Source organism: Dendrobates tinctorius, unplaced genomic scaffold (assembly GCF_039654945.1).
Source record: "Dendrobates tinctorius isolate UK_male_01 unplaced genomic scaffold, ASM3965494v1 ptg000011l, whole genome shotgun sequence".
Taxonomy (NCBI): Eukaryota; Metazoa; Chordata; class Amphibia; order Anura; family Dendrobatidae; genus Dendrobates; species Dendrobates tinctorius.
The window spans coordinates 127,112,501-127,130,880 of record NW_027361679.1 but is presented as its reverse complement, the minus strand read 5'-3'; the positions used below and the strand labels follow the sequence as shown (position 1 = coordinate 127,130,880).

Here is an 18,380-nt window from a genome sequence, read left to right as displayed (position 1 = left end):
TTTGCATGCACGGTGAGGACTTTTGCAGGCTGGCCTTGTATCAAGAAGGGTCACAAAAAAGCAACTTCTCGACAAAAACATCATCAAGGACAGCGACATTCTGCTGGAATTTCAAGGATTGGACTGCATAGTACGGGAGTAAAGTAACTTTTGCTGATTAAGCGCCTTCAGACTATTTGGAACATCTGGAAGAATTAATGTCCAGAGAAGAAAAGAGGAGCGCTACCATGATTCCTCTGTCATACCAGCAATAAAGCATTTGGAAACCATGCGTGTGTGAGGGACATCGAAGGGATGTGTGAGGTTCCTTATCACCACTCACAATTTTACCCAAGATCAGTGCCATGAATAAATAATATCTAAGCAGCTTCCAAGAGCAACTTGGTTATGGGCAATGCTTTTTCCAACATGGAGCACCATGTCATAAGGCAAAAGCGATCCCATAATTGGAAATTAAAACAAAGTGCAGCTGTCAAGGACTGGGATAATCAACCTTATTACCACGGGAATGGTTTAAAAAGAAACTTGTAGTAGGTCAGGTAAAGTGCTCTATAATTTGGCTTCAATGTTTATTTCTTTGCAAAGCAGCCATCGATCAGGCTGAAATCAGTATGCCTTCCGTATTGCTAAATTAACTGGTCTCGCTACCGTATTCTGGGGGGACCTCGGAGCTACAGGAGATTAAAATGTGTTTAGCCCTTTTAAATTAAGCCATAACCATGAGCAATGTTTGTTTAGAGTGTGTTAATGCCACCATTTATACCCCATTCCATAGCATCTAATCTGCTTGCACTGCTTAGGTCCTGTTCACATCATGGTAATGGCCTCCATTAACCAAATGCATCTAAGAGATGCCATACACTTTTTAATTGGACATCATAGTCTAGAATAGCAAATACTACTATACCATACATTTTTTTCCTTAGTGCGCATACTGATACAGGCCAGACAATAGGCAAGACACTTGGATTAACGTAACCGTATGGGCATAATTTTAGATAAGCTTTCCTAGTGTATACACTATACATAAATCACAGACTTGAATGATCCCCCAATGCAGTGCCACACTTAATTTCTATGGAGGGCAACTAGAACATGTTTCCAATTCTCAATGAAAACAGCCATCGGCTGCATCAGACGTTAGCCATATAGAATACGGAGCCAGATAAGACCTAGTAAGGCCTTGCAAGTTCTCTCTTGGCAGAAAGATCTCCTTCTGAAAGAGCCCACAATCTGATGCTTGAAGAATAGGCTCCCGTGGACCCACCAGTGTGTACATTCACAGTCATTGATGGGTATTGACTGGCTGCTGTAGGGACAAAAGCTCTGCTACTTACTGCCCACTGGAGCGTCAAGCACTAAAAGGATAGCAAGACATTTACATAAATATGCGGTTTCCCTACACAATATAATTGTCCACATCCTGCATCTATAGAAATGTTTGTCCTAAAAACACTGAATTATGGATGAATTAGGTTTAATGGAGTCTTATGAGATGACATTGCAAATTTTCTAACTTTGGGGCAATTTACTTCAATAGCTGTACTGGTGGAAATATATTGAGACATATTTAGGATGGTTAGATGACAATTTCTTACAAAATGAGAAGACACTTGACCATTATTTTCTCCAGTTTTATTATTAAATACAAGCTGGCCAATACTGATAAAATATACACCTAAAAACAGAACTAACCCAAAGGACAGATGATCACCCTTTGTGGGTCCGTGCAGTAGAAGGGGAACCCAGGGAGGAAAAAAAAAAAAAAAAGTGAGGCCATCAGTAGATAACCTCGTAGACTGTGGCTTTCTTGTCACCAGATCCTGTGACAATGAACTGGTCATCAGTGGAAACATCACAGCTCAGAACAGATGAAGACTCTTTTGACTGCAAATAAATTAAAATTGTAAGAGAAGCATGACACATCCACACAGGAAAACCTAAATGTTTAGTGTACACCTAGAATCAGATGTTTAATCCTATTCTTCGGTGTACCAACATGGGCACAGATGGCGACAAGTAATCCTATATATTTTACTGCCATTACTAGACGTTTTACATGTGAGGGTGGAAAGTGAAATGCTCTTAAGATTCATGGTGAACTGTGGGCCTAGTCTCTCTGATATAACCTGGGAAGATTTGTGCAGCCGCTCACTTTCTTTAAAAGAAATGTGGTATTACGCAGTTGACCATGTATGACATGGGTGCACCACACCCGGCGTTTGAGGATCTTACTCTAGCCTTGAGAATGAGGGTTCCAAGTACCTTCTCCCAGAATGTTACACATGTATCCCAGTAGGGCATACAGACAGATGTAGGGATTGTCCCAGTATCTTCCCCCAAGATGTTGGATATGTATCCCAGTACGGCATACAAGAAACAAAACAGGGCACATCCACTGTGTGAAACCTTTAAAACACACCTGATAAGACTGAAGTTTCACAACCCTAACACCTACAAACGCATGAAACAGCTGCTGCAATCTGCACAGGGTCCATAGAAGATGGCTTTAAGGTGCAATGATACACTGCGCTGCTGTAGGTATAATTCAAGGAAATTTATTGGTGCCTACGCGTTTCCTGAGCTGTCCCAGCTCACTTCATCAGGGCATGGTACAAGCATGCAATGCAGGAGTTTATATACAATCCAAAGTGTGGAAAAAAAAAAGGGGGGCAGGACAAGTAACTGCCACATCAGCAAGGCAATGGTATAAAACACATTAAAATAATTGTATTTTAATAGAATATATTAAAACCGCATATGATAAGAATACATACTCAAGAACAATAAAAAAGAAAATATATATATTTCTTTTGAAGTAGACACGGGGGATCACGGGGTCCAATAAAAAAAGTAGTTAAAACCATCCTCAAGGAGTCTAGAACACAGTTCCAAAGTTGAGAGTGTATGGTGTTTTAATCCACATGACCATGGTGACTAGGGAGGAATGGGTTATGATTTGTCGGATCAATCTATTCTCTTCCAGAATAAATCCAAAGAGATGTACCCTGAATAATGGATATAAAAAAAAAAAAAAAAAAAAAAAAGAAGTGCAGTAGTGTTTTAATGTTAAATATATTAAATCATAAAAACATGGTAACAAGGTAAAAAAGGGGGGTTGTAGTATTATAAAGAGACACTAGATGGCGCTAACATGAGCTACAAGGAAGTGTCAGAAGCTTTAAGAGAATACTACAGTTAAAAGAGAGAGCTTTCTGTGTGAAACCAATGTATGGAATGGAAGGATAAAACAAGATGGTCAGGCTAAACATCCCAATGGAGGGTTCAGTATGCATGGGAGGCAGGGACAAAAATCTCCTAAAAACAAAATGGACTTTTAATAAAAGACATCAGAAACAATATTTAGTCCAAAGGGTTCCAGAGATTTTAATTTGTAAATCCAGTACACCTCTTTCCTATTAAGTGTCTGGATTCGGTTTGGTGTATTGTCTGGTATCTGTTCAATGGGGTAAATAGTCAGTTTCTTGATGTCACGACCATGTATAAGGTCAAAGTGACGTGACAGACCATGCTTCTGAAAGCCAATTTTAATATGTCGGTGGGAATTTAACCGACAATGAAGTGCCTGGGTGGTACGTCCAACATAGATTTTGGGACAAGTGCATGTAATGATATAGATGACGTGTGAGGACAGACAAGTGAGGTGGTATTTGATGGGGAATTTTTCTTGAGTGATGGGATGTGAGAAAGTGATAGTCTGATGTGCAATGTTGTGACAGCAACTACATTTAGAGTGATGACATTTATAGATGCCAGGGGATAAGGAATTGTTCTGCTTGTGAGATGGAATAGTGAGCCTGCTGGGTGCCAATGTGTTTAAGGATTTAGCCTTCCTGAAGGTTATAGCCGGTTTCTCTGGAATGATTTTGTTTAAAATGGGGTCTCTTGACAATATGCCACAGACCCTCCATGATGTTCCTGATAGATTTGTGTTGTGAACTGTAGGTGGTGATAAAGTTGGTACAGAATTTATCACCTGAGGGTTTGGGAGTGGGTTTTCTGGACAGTAAAAGATCTTGATTAGAATTTTTAAACACATTCTCACATGTGGAAGAAACTAATTTTCTAGGATATTTCTGACTTAAAAACCTCTCCTTTAAAATGTTAGCCTGGCTAGTAAAATCATCATCACTAGTACAGTTCTTGCGTATCCTTTGGAACTGTCCTTTGGATCTTTCCCCCATCTCACGTGACCCCCCCTACGAACCTATCAATTACAGTAAATGACTGCCCACTCTCCCCAGTCCCACAAGCTCGCTGCCTCGGAGTAATCCTTGACGCTGATCTCTCCTTCAAACCACATATCCAAACCCTTTCCACTTCCTGCAGACTTCAACTCAAAAATATTTCACGCATCCGTTCATTCCTCACCCAAGAATCTGCAAAAACCCTAGTCCATGCCCTCATCATCTCTCGCATTGACTACTGCAACCTCATGCTCTGTGGCCTCCCCTCAAACACTCTCGCACCCCTCCAATCTATTCTAAACTCTGCTGCCCGACTAATCCACCTGTCCCCCCGCTATTCCCCAGCTTCTACCCTCTGTCAATCCCTTCACTGGCTCCCAATTGCCCAGAGACTCCATTACAAAACCCTAACCATGACATACAAAGCCATCCACAACTTGTCTCCTCCATACATCTGTGACCTCGTCTCCCGGTACTTTCCTGCACGCAACCTCCGATCCTCACAAGATCTCCTTCTTTACTCCCCTCTTATCTCCTCTTCCCACAATCGCATACAAGATTTCTCTCGCGCATCACCCCTACTCTGGAACTCTCTACCACAACATATCAGACTCTCACCTACCATCGAAACCTTCAAAAAGAGCCTGAAGACCCACCTCTTCCGACAAGCCTATAACCTGCAGTAACCACCGATCGACCAAACCGCTGCACGACCAGCTCTACCCTCGCCTACTGTATTATCACCCATCCCTTGAAGATTGTGAGCCCTCGCGGGCAGGGTCCTCTCTCCTCCTGTACCAGTTATGACTTGTATTGTTTAAGATTATTGTACTTGTTTTTGTGTATACCCCTCCTCACATGTAAAGCGCCATGGAATAAATGGCGCTATAACAATAAATAATAATAATAATAATAATAATAATAATAATAACTGGTTGTGAGGGATATTAAAAGCCATTTCTGGTAGTGGCTACTACTAAAATGGACATAGCTATTTGTATCTACCTGTTTAAAATAAGTCTTGGTGCAAATCTTACTATTCTTGACAAAAAAAAGTAATGTCTAGAAAGTTCATGGTTTGGTTACTGATGTGAGGGGTGAATTCCAGTCCCCAGTTATTATTCTGTATGGTGGAAATGAACTGATCAGCACTTATAAAACATGTGTCCCATATTAAAAAGAGGTCACCTATATATCTTTTATAAAGCATTATGCTTTTTTGCAAATTCAACTCTAGTAATAAAATCCTCCTCAAAAACACCCATAAAAAGGATTTGCATAAGTAGGTGCGACCCGTGATCCCATGGCTGTCCCACGTGTCTGATAAAAAACCCCTAAAAAAAGTAAAAAAAATTGTTATGTAACAAAATCCATACCTCTCAGTAAAAACATTTTTTGAGTATCAGACAGTCTAGTATCGGAATTAACAAATTTCTCAAAACACTTTAATCCTATTTGGTGGTCTATATTGGGATGACAATTACTGTTTTATCTCCATTGATGTATCTGCCCTGTACACAAATATAGACCACCATACAGAATAATAACTTCTCACAAGCAGAACAATTTCTTATCTCCTGGCATCTATAAATGTCATCACTCTAAATGTAGTTGCTGTCACAATATTGCACATCAGACTATCACTTTCTCACATCCCATCGCTCAAGAAAAATTCCCCATCAAATACCACCTCACTTGTCTGTCCTCACACGTCATCTATATCATTACATGCACTTGTCCCAAAATCTATGTTGGACGTACCACCCAGGCACTTCATTGTCGGTTAAATTCCCACCGACATATTAAAATTGGCTTTCAGAAGCATGGTCTGTCACGTCACTTTGACCTTATACATGGTCGTGACATCAAGAAACTGACTATTTACCCCATTGAACAGATTCCAGACAATACACCAAACCGAATCCAGACACTTAATAGGAAAGAGGTGTACTGGATTTACAAATTAAAATCTCTGGAACCCTTTGGACTAAATATTGTTTCTGATGTCTTTTATTAAAAGTCCATTTTGTTTTTTGGAGATTTTTGTCCCTGCCTCCCATGCATACTGAACCCTCCATTGGGATGTTTAGCCTGACCATCTTGTTTTATCTTTCCATTCCACACATTGGTTTCACACAGAAAGCTCTCTCTTTTAACTGTAGTATTCTCTTCAAGCTTCTGACACTTCCTTGAAGCTCGTGTTAGCGCCATCTAGTGTCTCTTTATAATACTACAACCCCCATTTTTTACATTGTTACCATGTTTTTATGATTTAATATATTTATTAAAACACTACTGCACTTTATTCCATAATTTTTTTTTTTTTTTACAATCGGTATTTTTTTTTTTTTTATATATAAGTGCCCTTAATCATTTTTTTTTATCCGTTATTCAGGGTACATCTCTTTGGATTTACTCTTTATTCTGGAAGAGAATAGATTGATCTTAACATTGATCCGAAAAATCATACCCCATTCCTCACTAGTCACCATGGTCATGTGGATAAAAACACCATACACACTCAAATTTGGAACTGTGTTCTAGACTCCTTGAGGATGGTTTTAACTACTTTTTTATTGGACCCCGTGATCCCCCGTGTCTATTTCAAAAGAAATATATATATTTTCTTTTTTATTGTTCTTGAGTATGTATTCTTATTATATGCGGTTTTAATATAGTCTATTAAAATACAATTATTTTAATGTATTTTATACCATTGCCTTGCTGATGTGGCAGTTACTTGTCCTGCCCCCTTTTTTTTCCTCCCACTTTGGATTGTATATAAACTCCTGCATTGCATGCTTGTACCATGCCCTGATGAAGTGAGCTGGGACAGCTCAGGAAACGCATAGGCACCAATAAAGTTCCTTGAATTATACCTACAGCAGCGCAGTGTATCATTGCACCATAAAGCCATCTTCACTTACAAGTAGGGCATACAGACAGATGTAGAGATTGTCCCAGTATCCTCGCCCAGAATGTTAGACAAGTATCCCAGTAGGGCATGCAGATAGATGTAGGGATTGTCCAGTTTGGACAAACTCTAAGTTTTATAAAACACTGTATAAAAGATTTAATTGTACTGTCCAACACAATACCAGCTCCTTGCTATATAAAACCTAGGAATTCCCTCCCTGGGTGCTATAGTAGGTTTTTCGGTATAGCAGTGAAAATGACCAACAAGCCCTGATAATAAGGGACTTGGAATTGTAATTTGTATTCTACTTGTCTATAGAGCTGAAACAGTTGTTACAATCTATTGAAAGCAGAAGACATTAACTTTTACAGGTCACTCACCTGGAAAATGCTGGCTCCATACGGAGTCCGCCAGGCATTTAATAAGTTGTCCTTGCCAGTACTTACAAACCATTTACCTGATGAGACATAAGCATCAATGATAAGTCCTCTCCATGAACTACAGTACTTGAGCTACATTCTTATGTTTCACAGCGGCCAGATCTCCTTGGTTAGGGGATTTTGACACCAAGCAAAAACTTTGTGATCATCTGCTTTGTGTTTCTGATTCTTTTATGAAGTACAGCAACCGTTCTATTCCCAACCATGATGTGTGCTGGAACCAAGGAGACGGTCAGAAGTTTTCTGCCTGGCTAGACAGGCCTTTAGAGCTTTAAAACAATGTTCATTTTTTCCACAGTACACAAGTTGGCAGTGTTTAAGACCTCTAATTGGGAGCATTGGCCAAGCTGCAGTAGAGAGAAAACCTGCCATTCCATGATGTCCTGTATGCAGCAGTCCTCATGGCTTACTCCCCAAAAGGAGCATATTTGCTCGAATTGTAGATGAACACAATGGCCTTTTAAAACAATCCAATTCACATATAAAACATTATACACTCACATACAGTGCTTAGCATAAATGAGTACACCCCTATTGAAAACTAGTACATATAGCATTTTGAATGTCAGTCACGATTTTTGAGGACAGCATCAAGTCTTCTAGTCAATGAACAAGTTGTCAACATATTGCAACATCTTTTTTCCTTCTTCAAGAACGACCTTTCTTAAGAGCCTGGGATGGAGGATGATGCTCAACTTGTCTCTTCAGAATTCCCCATATAACAGTGGCGGTGTACTTATGGCACGCATGCAGGAGGGGGCACACGCGTCATCTCCTCAGGACTAGAAGACGGCGAAGGAAGGGGAGCAATGGGTCACAGGAGGCAGGAGACAGCTGCTGTGGCTAACTCTTGTGCCCGCTGCTAAAGAGAAATGAATATTCACTGTACTGGCAGTGAGTATTCATTTCTCTTATAGCGCACTCAGTTTCAGCTGCAGACGCTAGTTCCAGCAGCTGCCGGGCTATCACGGCTGCCCGCTCATTAAGGTAATGTATATTCAACTCTCTCCACTCCCAGAGGTGTGGAGAGAGGTGAATATTAATTACCTTAATGAGTGGGGACATGTGATCGATCAGCAGCATATGCTGCTGGCACAGGACAAGACGCTGCGAGGGCAAGCAGGGATGGTAAGTAGGATTTTTTTTTAATGCTTTACTCATGGGGGCCATACATACAAGGTTAGGGGTGAGGAATCATGCATACAAGGACGGGGATAAGGAGCCATGCAGACAGGGAAGGGGATAAGGAGCCATGCAGACAGGGATTGGGATAAGGAGCCATGCAGACAGGGATTGGGATAAGGAGCCATGCAGACAGGGATTGGGATAAGGAGCCATGCAGACAAGGATTGGGATAAGGATCCATGCAGACAAGGATAGTGATGATGAGCCATGCATACAAGGATATGGATGAGGAACCATGCATACAAAGACGGGGATAAGGAGCCATGCAGACAAGGATAGTGATGAGGAGCCATGCATACAAGGATAGAGATGAAGAGCCATGCATACCAGGACGGGGATAAGGAGTCATGCAGACAAGGATAGAAATGAGAAGACATGCATACAAGGATACGGATGAGGAACCATACATACCAGGACGAGGATAAGGAGCCATGCAGACAAAGATAGTGATGAGGAGCCATACATACAAGGATAGAGATGAGGAGCCATGCAGACAGAGATGGGCATAAGGAACCATGCATACAAGGATAGGGATTAGTGGACATTGCATACCCGGCTTATACTTGAGTCAATACATTTTCCCAGTTTTTCGTGTCAAAATTAGGTGCCTTGGCTTATACTCGGGTCGACCTATACAAAAGTATATACGGTATTTATATTTTTTAATGTGAGGCCATTATACTGTATGGAGCATCATGTGGGGCTATTATACAGTATGGAGCATTGTGTGGGCCCATTATACAGTATGGAGCACTATGTGGGGCCATTTTATAGTACGGAGCATCGTGTGGGGCCATAATACTGCATGGTGCACTATGTGGAGCCATTATACCTTACGGAGATCTATGTGGAGCCATTTTACTTTATGGTGGACTTTATGTGCCTGTTAAACTGTATGAAGGGCTGTGTTGTGATTACCGTTGGAGAATCGTACTGTGATGGGGTCACCATACTATGGCTGTGGAAGAGTTCACAGTGGGGGTATCAAACTGGGAGCACTTTTGTTTGCATCATACTTTATTACTTTTTTTATTCAAGGTTTTTATCCTTTGTTATTACATATTTAAATTATGCCATTGGGCCATATGCTTTTTACTGCTGCTACATAACATATTATATTATTCCACTATAATTCCAAAACTTAATCGTTTTATTTGATAAGGAAAAACTTCCTCAATTGCAGACTTTTTTTTTTTTTTTTTTTTTTAAACAAATATCAAGGTTGGCCTGCAACTTTCTGCAAGCTTTTAACTTTGGCCCTCTGTGTATTTGAGTTTGATAGCCCTGCCTTAAAGGGCTTGTTCTCCTCATGACAAAGGGTTACAGTTGCAAAGAGGTTGAAAAAACAAACAACTTTGCAATTTTACTTGCGATTAAAAATCCGCTCCATTCTCAAGAACAGACCTTCACTACAATTGGTGACTAGTATCTTAGGCTTGGAGTGCAGCGCTTACAAGCTCTTTGACAATGACTCTATAGCACGCTAATGTATGAGTGGTCTTTCTAATCTAAAACCTCAGTATTCAGGGCACTTTGTGAAAAATAAGTGGGCTCTGGATTGCAGTTTGAGCACTCTGTCTCTAAAAGGTTCGCCATCAATGCCATATAACATAAATGTGTTTATAGTAGATCACTATAAAATTACATATACATATACATATACATATATATATATATATATATATATATATATATATATATATATATATATATATATATATATATATATATATATATATATATATATATATCTCTATCTCTCTCATAATATAATCAGTCCCCTCCATTACCCCCACAGTCCCTACTGGACACATGCTTTGGCAAAACTAATGTTTATTTGGTCCTGCCAATTAAGCTGCTTTGAAAAAAAAAAAAAAAAAATTATATATATACATAACATATACATACACACACACACACACACACTACAGACCAAAAGTTTGGACACACCTCATTCAAAGAATTTTCTTGACTATGAAATTTGTAGATTCACTCTGAAGGCATCAAAACTATAATTTGTATTATGGCAAGAAAAAAAGCAGTAAAGAAAAACGAGTGGCCATCATTACTTTAAGAAATGAAGGTCAGTCAGTCCAAAAAAATTGGAAAAACTTTGAAAGTGACCCTAAGTGCAGTGGCAAAAACCATCAAGCACTACAAAAACTGGCTCACATGAGGACCGCCCCAGGAAAGGAAGGCCAAGAGTCACCTAGGCTGTGGAGGATAAGTTCATCCGAGTCACCAGCCTCAGAAATCGCAGGTTAACAGCAGCTCAGATTAGAGACCAGGTCAATGCCACACAGAGTTCTAGCAGCAGACACATCTCTACAACAACTATTAAGAGGAGACTTTGTGCAGCAGGCCTTCATGGTAAAATAGCTGCTAGGAAACCACTGCTAAGGACAGGCAACAAGCAGAAGAGACTTGTTTGGGCTAAAGAACACAAGAAATGGACATTAGACCAGTGGAAATCTGTGCTTTGGTCTGACGACTCCAAATTTGAGATTTTTGGTTCCAACGACCGTGTCTTTGTGCGACGCAGAAAAGGTGAACGGATGGACTCTACATGCCTGGTTCCCACCGTGAAGCAAGGAGGAGGTGGTGTGAGGGTGCTTTGCTGGTGACACTATTGGGGATTTATTCAAAATTGAAGGCATACTGAACCAGCATGGCTACCACAGCATCTTGCAGCGGCATGCTATTGCATCCGGTTTGCGTTTAGTTGGAACATCATTTATTTTTCAACAGGACAATGACCCCAAACACACCTCCAGGCTGTATAAGGGCTATTTGACCAAGAAGGAGAGTGATGGGGTGCTACGCCAGATGACCTGGCCTCCACAGTCACCAGACCTGAACCCAATCGAGATGGTTTGGGGTGAGCTGGACCGTAGAGTGAAGGCAAAAGGGCCAACAAGTGCTAAGCATCTCTGGGAACTCCTTCAAGACTGTTGGAAGACCATTTCCAGTGACTACCTCTTGAAGCTCATCAAGAGAATGCCAAGGGTGTGCAAAACAGTAATCAAAGCAAAAGGTGGCTACTTTGAAGAACCTAGAATCTAAGACATTTTTAGTTGTTTCACACTTTTTTGTTAATTATATAATTCCACATGTGCTAATTCATAGTTTTGATGCCTTCAGAGTGAATCTACAATTTTCATAGTCATGAAAATAAAGAAAACTCTTTGAATGAGAAGGTGTGTCCAAACTTTTGGTCTGTACTGTATATATATTTATAAATCTAGAATTTTACTACGAGACAAATTATATCATTCGAGCACATGTCTGGTGACCATCTAGTGTCCCATACAGTACATAGATTAACTGTCAACCTAATGTGAGTGCCCAGCAAACCTTTTACCCCGACCTTTGCATTAAGATGCATACTCAGCTGAAGGCAAGTTTTCGTGGAAAGGAGCTAAAACAGCAGCGCTACTTACCAACAATAGGCCACAGCACAAATGTACAACAGGATGCAGTGTAGGGACTTGCAAGACAATGAGGATCCTTGACGTGTGTAGCTGTATATTCCGGCCAAAATATCAACCAATACCTCATGCATTATATACATCTTTTTGTTGCACATTTTTCCATTATGCAGGGTGCAGGCTGGGCATTTGGGGTCTCTGTCCTGTGGAGTGTACCAGAAGGCCCACCTGATGTAACAGTAGGGGCGTTGGAGGTTGGCTGTTCTATCGACAGAGGTGAATCTCATGTAATGATGTGAATGGCGCCCTATACAACCACCTGTGCTGGATTTTTCAATATTTTTTCTTTGAAAATAAAACAAGTGATTTTATTCATCTCCTGAACATGCAAGAGTGCTGGATTTCTCCTGTTTTTGCGTACCAGCCCACCCCCTGATGTTTGTAACAAGTTGTTTCACTAGCATTTTGCAATTGTGCAGCCCCCACTTTTACCATGGGGACCTGTTGTGTCTTGTGCATCTGTGTTGGCAAGTATAGCTGCATTTTTTTCTGTGAATATTTTTTTTTTTTAATTTACATCCTTTTTTTTTTAATCAAGTACTTACCACAGGAAGCAAACTGCAGAGACAGGACACAACTTTCATGAAGATGCAGCTGGTACTTATCAGGTTTAGAAACATGTAACACTTCAACATTGCTGCTCTCCATCCCAACAGCCAGCCACTCGCCTGTAGGGCAGTATCCCAAGGAAAAGATCTGTATGTCAAGAAAAAAAAAAATAACGTTTACATATATCAAAATCGCAGTTAAGAAGAACATGAAACTAAAAATCCAGCTCCACTTTAACACAGTGTTCACATAAGGCGCTTCACCACGAGGTTTCTAATGATCCATTTGCATTAACTCCATGCAGTACCTGAGAGTTGAAGTCATGCTGCTGGAGCTGTCTGCCTTCTCTCAGGTCCCAACAACGAACTGTATTGTCCAGGCCACCAGTCCATAGTTTGGTACCATCGTGAGAAATATCTATGCAGCTGGCACCATCTGTGTGTCCTTGAAATTGCCTAATGTAAAGCCAAGATCAGACAAATGTAATATTTTATGGACTAGTCACAGCCTTAAATTGCAGATCTACGTTCGTCTAGATTGTAGATAATGCAAGACCTTTGTACCATTCAGCAAAACTGAAACTAGCCCTGACGGAACCTGAAAACGGTCAAGACTTATGCATTGCTGCAAAATCGCTCACATAGTAGATGGCGTTATGACAAACTGGCGCACATGTAGTGCGTTGTGTCCAAGGATTCAAAAAACCTTTTCCATGAATATGACGTAAGACAAAGCTGCTTTAGGCTATGTGCCCACGTAGCGTTTTAAAACGCACACTAAAAACCGAACTCCTTCCCAGAAATTGTGCGTTTTTTTCCGCGCGATTTCACAGCGATTATGATCGCGATTTTGCCGCGATTTTCGCGTGCGATATTCAAGCACTTTCCAAGCGATTTTAAGCATCGCATGGAAAGTGATTGACAGGTTGGTTACACTCGTCAAACATAGTGTTTGACAAGTGTGACCAGGTTTTTACTATTGAGGCCGCCTATGCGGCATCAATAGTAAAAGATAGAATGTTAAAATGCTAAAAAAAAAAAAAAAAACCCGCTAGGGTCACGCGAGACTACGTCATCACAGGGCCTTGCTGCAAGGCATTACTGGGAACGCTTAGGCCCGGGATGGCAGCGCGGGATGCCGGAAGGTAAATATACACCGATTTTTTTATTCTTTTTATTACAGGGGTATGGTACCCAGGGCCTGGAGGACAGTCTCCTCTCCTACACACCGTGGGTACCAACCGCACATGAGACGCTTAACTTCCCGCATGGTGGGCATAGCCACATGCGGGAAGTAAGCGATTCTCATGCATTCCTATGGGTGCGGAATCGCGGCAATTCTTTGCGATTCCGCACAAAAGAATGAGCATGCTGCAATTTTTTCCGCAATGCGATTCCGCCGTGGAAAAAAGCGCAGCATTAGCACAGCATGTGCGGAATGCCATAGGAATGCATGGGGTGCGTTCTGTACACGATTTTTAAACGTTTTCGCGCCGAAAATCGCGGCAAAAACGCTTAAAAATCGCTACGTGGGCACACAGCCTTAAGGAGGAGAATGTGCTGAAAATGAATGCACTAGAAAAATAGTGACAAAATTGTCAAGCTATTGATTTTTTCTTAACTTTTACTCAAGTGTAGCAATTCTTAAGCTTTCAGGTAACCAATCAACGCAAGTAGCTAGACCTGCTCAGATCTATGTATAATGCAGAAATTAAAGAGCCGTGAGTCTGGATTTGTGTGACATACCTGACAAGCGTCTGGTTCTGCAAGTCCCACACTACAATATTGCCATCAGAGCAGCAGGAGAAACAGACTTTGGCATCTGGGCTAATGGCAAGGGCATAGCAAGCAGGAGCAGAAGAGGTGAGCTCCGCTTTTATCCTTGGAGTGGGTGATGCCAAGTCCCATATAGACAAAGTGCTGGCCTCGCCACCAACAATAAGGCTGCGACCGTCTGGAAGGAGTTTACAGGAGCGGATGTAGTTATCACGATTCTGTACAGGAGTAAAGCCAAAATTTCACAAGTTAGGTAGAGAGAACATTGTATCCAAAAAATTGCAGCCCTTTACAGTAAGGTCAAGGTCTAAAGTAAACTGAACATTTTAGAAACTTGTGCAACATAGTAGACAGCCTTACCAAGCAATCAAGTTGTGCCACGGGAGTCTTTGTGCCTGGTTGCCCAACATCCCACACTTTAACACAACCTTTGCCTCCAGTGTAGACATGACGTGTGGAGTTGCTTATAGTCACAGCACAGACCACTTCACCGTGGCTTAATGTATGCAGTTGGCGAGCGTGACGGGGGATTCCAGAACCTATTAGAGCATCTGGTGGAAAGGGGACAGGCTGCATCTGCCCATCTGCACTGACATGAAAGGAATAGGCTCTGCAAGAAGGGAAAAGAGAGTGGAAAAGCAGAAAATGATGCATGTCTGCTAAGAATATGGAAAAAAAAAAAAAAAATTCTACAAATTGATTCTTTAGATACGATATTATGCCGTAAGGTTGTTAAACATGCTAATCAAAATGATTATGCGGTCAGCAAAATAGAATGAGATTTGCAAAAAGTCCCTTTGAAGCATGCACAATGTGGCAAAACTAAAGCCCAACTTATGGTAGTGAGGAGCAAATAGGCCAATGTCTGTTAAGCGTCTGTGGTTGTGGGTCACTTAGTTCAGCATTAAAAGTAAACTGTGGTTTCTTAAAAGCATTATTGATCTAGAATACGTGGTGCCGATAGCTTATGTTTCTGTCCTCACACACCAGAACTGTTCGATATGGCACAACACAAGGTAATGCTAGAGAGAGAAGTGTGAATGCATTGTACAATTTCATCTGTATAGTCATCCCTCGTCTAGACCTAGTCATTAGCCTGCCCACACAATGCAGAAATGTGTATTCAACACGCTGAATCCAGAATAGCATGTAGCTAAGCTGATGCGAGTATAGTACAATAGTACAAACATTCTGGATGGAATGCCATGTCCTTATTTCTCATGAATTATCCAATAGCTCCAAAGTACTCAATGAACAAATTGACTATACCGTATCTATAAAATCAATCATACAAGCCATTTTCATTTATTCACCTGCTTGCAAGAGGATTAACTATTTTGCCCAAGCAAGTTACAACTAAGAGAAAATAAGGAATATATGGTGAAAAAAGAAAAAAAAAAAACTCACGGCTTTCCAGTTGTAGCTCCTGGAATCGCAGCCCCCAAACTCCGCATGTGTGCGTGAGGGTCATAACCAACCTAGAAGGGGTAATATAACATTAGTGAGTAATACTACATCTACCAATTATTCTGTGTCCCAAAGTGAGGAGGCAAAGCCACCTCACCATGCGATGCAAGACCAGTATATGAACAAATGTGAAGGACTGAAATCAAATGTACAAGTGAAAATAATGCAGCCACTTACTAAAGAGGATCTTCCATAAGTTCCTGCAGCAGCGGCCCCATTGATCTGTGGAGACATGATGTGAAGACTAGCATAGGCTCCGGCTCCCTCAGCATTAGGATGAGCAATACTAAACGCAGCTGGATAGCCAGCCTGTGTTCCCAAGGGGGCCCGAAGTCCCAAGGCTGTGAAAGAATTTTAGATACAGATTACGTTGGATACAAGGCAAGAGGAGGATGACTTTGATCTTCTCCACCAAAACCTATGCTCACCTAGAGGGTCAATAGCAGGTTTACTGGAGAGAGGTCGGAACTGAGATGCACTAGCCCCACTAGGTCCAGGCGTGCTCATATCACTCTGAGAGTTTGGAGTGCTAGACTTCAGGCCCGGGGTCCCAGCCTTTTCTACTTGCTATAAAAGAAACCAACATTATCTACAGAATTGGACTCAAATGATCAGTTACAACAATGTAGGTTTTGGCCTCCCTGCAAAACACTAAAAGTGCTACCGCCTCATACAAGCGAGGTCAGAAGTTAAGTACCGTGGGAAGATCCTTGGTCCTGGACGGGGATACACTGCTGGATGAAGTCATAGAGTTTGGACTTGCTGGAGGTGGTTCCTTTCTTTGGAGGTTGGTTTTCTCTACCCCATTTTCTCGTGAGGAGTAGGAATGAACGCTATGAGGTGAAGCAGGATCCTGGGAAGACAAAATCGCACTTATTGTAGCTTCTACCATTTGCTTTCATGAAGCATAGCTTTTAAAAAAAAAAAAAAATGAACTTACTTCATCCACCACAAGATTGTCTTCACTGCGGTCAGCATCACTACCCTGCAAGAAGTACAGCGGAGATGAAGGTTTGATAGAAGACTTGAAAAGTGACAGTGTGCGGCTTTGGGAACACGCTAGTTTGACTTCTGCTCATGGCATGACTTTCTATCCGCTTACCAGCGCAAGCATTCAGCGCCTATGATGCTGTAAAGATCAGAGTAACATACAACCAAGACTTACGTAATCCGTTCCAAAGTCTTTTTCCTCAGTTTTGCGTTTTTTGCTGCCGGTCAGGTAATCTGTTAAAGCCCGCACACGCTCCCCATTTGGAAGAGTTACACAGCTCTGTTAAGGAATAAATGGATTCAACAGCGTAGAAAAGGCAGGAAAGCAAGCATAACAATAAGTCCTGGGTCTTCACCCAGAACATTTACTACTCTAAGCAGCCCAATCACATTTACCTGTGGCAATGTAGCCATTTTCTGAAAGAGCATCTGTCATATTAGAAGATACTAATAGGAGTCTGAAGGGAATTTTTTTTTTTTTAATGAATGAGTTGTATTCACATTTTCACATCTAGAACTCATCCCTATAATATATGGGTCTGCCCTCTTGTCCGTGTATATTTTTTTGGACAGAGTAGTCAGGAAGAAAAAAAAAAAAGTCACTGATGTGTGAATAAGCAACTCTTTCTCTAAATGCCAAGAGGGCTGCACAGGGTTCAGACCCCCAATTCAAGGTCTGAAACGCAAATAAAAAAAGACCCTCAACATGGTGCAATTGATCATTATATCATTTGTAAAGAACTGCTCTAAACATAGAAAACCAGCATTTCGGTGACAGATGCCCGTGAACGTGACTAGTAGACTGGATGAGAGAAACTGGAATACAATCCCCCAAGTATGGGATCTGGGGACGAAGCCCATAAAGGGCTGCTGATCTGTGTATTGGGTTATTCAGAATTAGCATCGATTTCCACCAAGACCCAAGGTCTTACACAGTTACAGCTTAATCAGAAGCCTAAAATTCAGGAGCAGGAATTTAGATCGAAGGAAGACAATATTCTCCACGTCCCCTCCATACACAAAAAGCCCACACAGTACAGCATTCTACTTACAGGCCCTGGGTCTCTGTCTGTCGCCATGGAAACGCATGAGAGGAGAAAAAGGGAAAGATGGGGTTAATTTTTGTCAAGATTATTAATTTATCATCTTTCTTTCCCACTGAGAAATCTCACTGTTCCTTACAGATCGAGATCTCCCAATTTCTCCTGCAGACAACCCCCTCAGCCCTGCAAATGTCCCCCTCAGTAAAATAAAGTAGCAGCCGTCATCTCACACTCAAAAGGGAAAACAAAATGTAGATTTCCCGGTGCGCCTCAAGTTCCTCTTTAATTTGGTTTTCCTTGCAAAATCATTTTTTGCAA

General features: G+C 41.2%; 1 protein-coding gene across 2 annotated transcripts in view; it reads right to left on the bottom strand.

The window, feature by feature from the left end:
- Positions 1-1,620: 1,620 nt before the first annotated feature.
- Positions 1,621-18,380, bottom strand: part of TLE2 (TLE family member 2, transcriptional corepressor) — a 64,047-nt gene continuing 47,287 nt past the window's right edge. For both annotated transcript variants that reach the window (XM_073547453.1, XM_073547445.1), the window contains exons 9-21: positions 18,072-18,088; positions 17,195-17,299; positions 16,970-17,014; positions 16,727-16,882; positions 16,458-16,596; positions 16,207-16,370; positions 15,970-16,040; positions 14,923-15,172; positions 14,533-14,780; positions 13,095-13,242; positions 12,784-12,934; positions 7,506-7,582; positions 1,621-1,887 (exon numbers count right to left, since the gene is read on the bottom strand). In XM_073547453.1, coding sequence (XP_073403554.1) covers positions 1,780-1,887; positions 7,506-7,582; positions 12,784-12,934; positions 13,095-13,242; positions 14,533-14,780; positions 14,923-15,172; positions 15,970-16,040; positions 16,207-16,370; positions 16,458-16,596; positions 16,727-16,882; positions 16,970-17,014; positions 17,195-17,299; positions 18,072-18,088 — 1,679 coding nt within the window. In that variant the 3' untranslated portion in view covers positions 1,621-1,779. The remainder of the gene's footprint in view (positions 1,888-7,505; positions 7,583-12,783; positions 12,935-13,094; positions 13,243-14,532; positions 14,781-14,922; positions 15,173-15,969; positions 16,041-16,206; positions 16,371-16,457; positions 16,597-16,726; positions 16,883-16,969; positions 17,015-17,194; positions 17,300-18,071; positions 18,089-18,380) is intronic.